This window comes from Mus pahari, chromosome 9 (genome assembly GCF_900095145.1).
Source record: "Mus pahari chromosome 9, PAHARI_EIJ_v1.1, whole genome shotgun sequence".
In the NCBI taxonomy this organism is placed as follows: domain Eukaryota; kingdom Metazoa; phylum Chordata; class Mammalia; order Rodentia; family Muridae; genus Mus; species Mus pahari.
The window spans coordinates 46737079-46740554 of NC_034598.1; the positions used below are offsets into that span (position 1 = coordinate 46737079).

Consider the following 3476-nt stretch of genomic DNA (forward strand, 5'->3'; position numbering starts at 1 on the left):
ATTATAAATAAGAAGTTGAAACATGTTATTAAGGAGAAAAACATATATTAAATGATAAATTTAAATTTTAGAAAAGTATATTTTTAGTATTATGAATTTATCAGTCTTTAAAATGTCAATATTATCTAAGTCATAAGTTATAATTCATAGCGTCTCATAAGACAATACAGATATAAAAAGTATCAAGCAACATTATATTTAAGTTAACACTGTTCTGGAATAACATTACATGTTGGTCCAGTTGTGTTCCCTTAAGGGAGCAGCAAGGTGTCTCTCATCTTATTTAGCAGCTGTGTAAACTTATTAGGATAGTGGATATAAAAGTTCATGACAACTATACATCTTTTAAAATGTGAAGTGCTACTGGTTATAGCTGATTATTTATGGGGCTTTCATGTGTTGATTTTCTTTTATAACCTGAAGCAGAAGTTTGCCATGGGTGACAAGGAGAGAGACAACCACTCAGAAGTGACTGACTTCATTCACCACTCAGAAGTGACTGACTTCATTCTTGTAGGCATCAGAGTCCGTCCAGAACTCCACAGTGTCCTTTTTCTTCTATTTCTTATTATTTATGGGATGGTTCTTCTGGGAAACCTTAGCATGATTGGCATCATAGTGACTGATCCCAGGCTGAACACACCAATGTATTTCTTCCTAGGCAACCTCTCTGTGATTGACCTCTCCTACTCCACTGTTATTGTACCTAAAGCCATGGTAAACATCTTATCTCAGAAAAAGACCATATCCTTTGTGGGTTGTGTGGCTCAACTTTTCCTTTATGGACTTTTCATGGTAACAGAAGCCTTCATACTAGCAGCCATGGCCTATGACCGCTTCATTGCCATCTGCAATCCTCTCCTTTACAGTGTTCGAATGTCAAGGAGTGTCTGTGTCCAGTTGGTGGCTGGTTCCTATCTCTGTGGCTGTGTCAGTTCCATCCTCCAAATCAGTGTAACATTCTCCATGTCTTTTTGTGCCTCTAGGGTCATTGATCACTTCTACTGTGATTCAAATCCAATCGAAAAGATCTCCTGTTCTAATACTTTTATCAATAAGATAGTGTCACTTAGTTTGGCTGTGCTCATTATTTTGCCAACAATAATTGTTATTGTAGTATCTTACATGTATATTGTATCCACAGTTTTAAAGATCCATTCCAGTGAAGGGAGAAAAAAAGCCTTTTTTACCTGCAGCTCCCACCTGGGGGTTGTAAGTTTGCTTTATGGGACTGTTTCCTTTGTGTATCTCACACCTCCAAATAATCCTGAACTTCGTAAAATAGCTTCAGTATGTTATATTTTGTTCACACCTATGTTGAATCCCCTAATCTACTCTTTACGAAATAAGGATGTAAAAGATGCCATGAAAAAAGTCTTGGGCAAGAAAAACGTTTTACTCTAAGAAGGCCTGCACTCTTTACTGATTCTTATATTAGTTGATTGTTGTCTGTCTGATCCTTGCCATTTACACATTTAAAGTTGAAGTGTACTTTAAAAAGGAGATGACAGATCCTCAACTTTTCCAGTGCACAGTATTAATAATTTCGTGTAAACAACATTCCAAGTAAGTTACTGGTTTCTTTAAGGTGATTAAACATGAGAGCTCTGGATATTGGTGAAGAATAACTGGATTTTGAACAAATAGTATGTTTCTTACTCTGACAATAACACTATGTATGCTATGTGGATACAGAAGTATTTTGTAGCCACAAGTAAAATTTAGATGGATAAGGTACTTTGCACTGTGATTAACTCAGAAACTGTGCCTTTACACTGGCTTATATGCAAATGACACTTGGTAGAATGCCAGTGTTGTGTTTTATGTTTGATGGCATTTGACAGTGTCAAGGCATGTGTATATGATGAAAAGAAAATGGAAATAAAGCATTATGAGAACACTCTATGCTGAATTAAAGGAATTAAGACAATAACTTTGAGCCAGGTGGTGGTGGAGCATGCTGATAATCCCAGCACTTGAGAGGCAGAGACAGAGGCAGGCTCTGAGTTCAAGGCCAGCCTAATCTAAAGAGTGAGTTCCAGGAATGCCATGGTTACACAGAGAAACCCTGTCTTGAAAAACAAAGAAACACTAAAAATCTTATATGAATCAGGAAAATATAAATATTATTCCTTGAGTAGTGTAAATCATCTTTGCTTTCCTCTACTATAACAAAAATTTTTTACAGAACTTTTCAAGTCAAACTGTCTTCAAAATGGCACAACAAGAAAACATACTGTTGTTTTAAAAATGAAGCAAGTTTGGAAATCATAGTTAAACTAATGTAAGACTTTAAATGTACACATATTAAAAGGTAAATCCCTATGTGTATATGTATATATGGATGTGTTTATGTGTACTAATGTGTACATTAGTTTTGTTCTGGTATGTGAGAAAAAGTGTATAAACAGCATGCATCAGTTGAGAAAAGGGTTATTCCAATAGCATCTTAGTTTTGGTAGATGCCAAGGGAAATCAGGTGTGCAAGAAAAATCACTCTGAAGTCACTGTTTTACAAGAAATTTAAATAATGTTCAGCTAAACAGTGCCTAAGTCTAGGAGCTATCATTAGACACAAAAACTAAGTCCATAGACTCAACATCATGTAACCCAAAATACAGACCCTTGATTCAGTCTTTCTTTTGCTTTTGTTTACGTAGCAGAGTTTCCTTTGATGAATACACAAAGGCATTCAACTTATCAGGTTATTGTTTGCCATGGCAAATAACTTATTTAGAAATTATTCTTAACCAATTAAATAAAAGAGGAAGCTATATGACCAAATAATTTAAGGTTCTATTTATTTCCCCTTCCAAATTCGTTAATCTACTTGTCTTGTATTTTGATTTTAGGGAAATAAAATTTGAAAGCAAATAGAAATCCAAATCACTTGGGAAACCAGTTTCTTGGAATAGCTTATGATTAATCTCAAGGACTAATTTTTAAAATTAGGTTTTAGTTATTTCCACTGTATCCCCTTTAGTTTAGATTTTTGTTCTTCTCAGCATCTACCAAGTGTGGTTTATTGAGGATTGTTTGGAAAACTCAACCAAATGCTGGATAAGATTATATCAAGACTCACTTGCTTTCATTTTTCAACATAATGAAATACATTTCATATTCTATAGCCACAGAAGATCATAGTATTTCAATGCTTAATAATGTTACAAGTTTCTTTTCATAATTTACTGCAAATGTCCAAAGCAATTTGTGGATATCAAAAGCCCAAAGCAAAAGGTCTCAAAAGTGTTAAATTCAGTTAGCTATAATTGCCTTCTAATTTCTGTCATGGAGTATTCTTCTTTGGTAAATCTTTCTCTGGGTTCACAAGCTTTGTAATAATAAGTGAGTGGCTAGCAGTACTTTCTTGTTACTTGTGCCATCTTGATTGCAACATCCTACACTCACACTGATATGTTGTTGGATTTTATTAACAAAGTATTTTGTGTTTCAAAGATACACTGATTAAATGCTAC

General features: G+C 34.4%; 1 protein-coding gene across 1 annotated transcript; it reads left to right on the forward strand.

Moving 5' to 3' along the window:
• Positions 1–420: 420 nt before the first annotated feature.
• On the forward strand, positions 421–1466 carry LOC110327091 (olfactory receptor 9K2-like). Its single transcript, XM_021205815.1, has one exon. The coding sequence runs from the start codon at positions 436–438 to the stop codon at positions 1402–1404; it is 969 nt and encodes a 322-aa protein (XP_021061474.1). The 5' UTR covers positions 421–435; the 3' UTR covers positions 1405–1466.
• The last annotated feature ends 2010 nt before the right edge of the window (positions 1467–3476 follow it).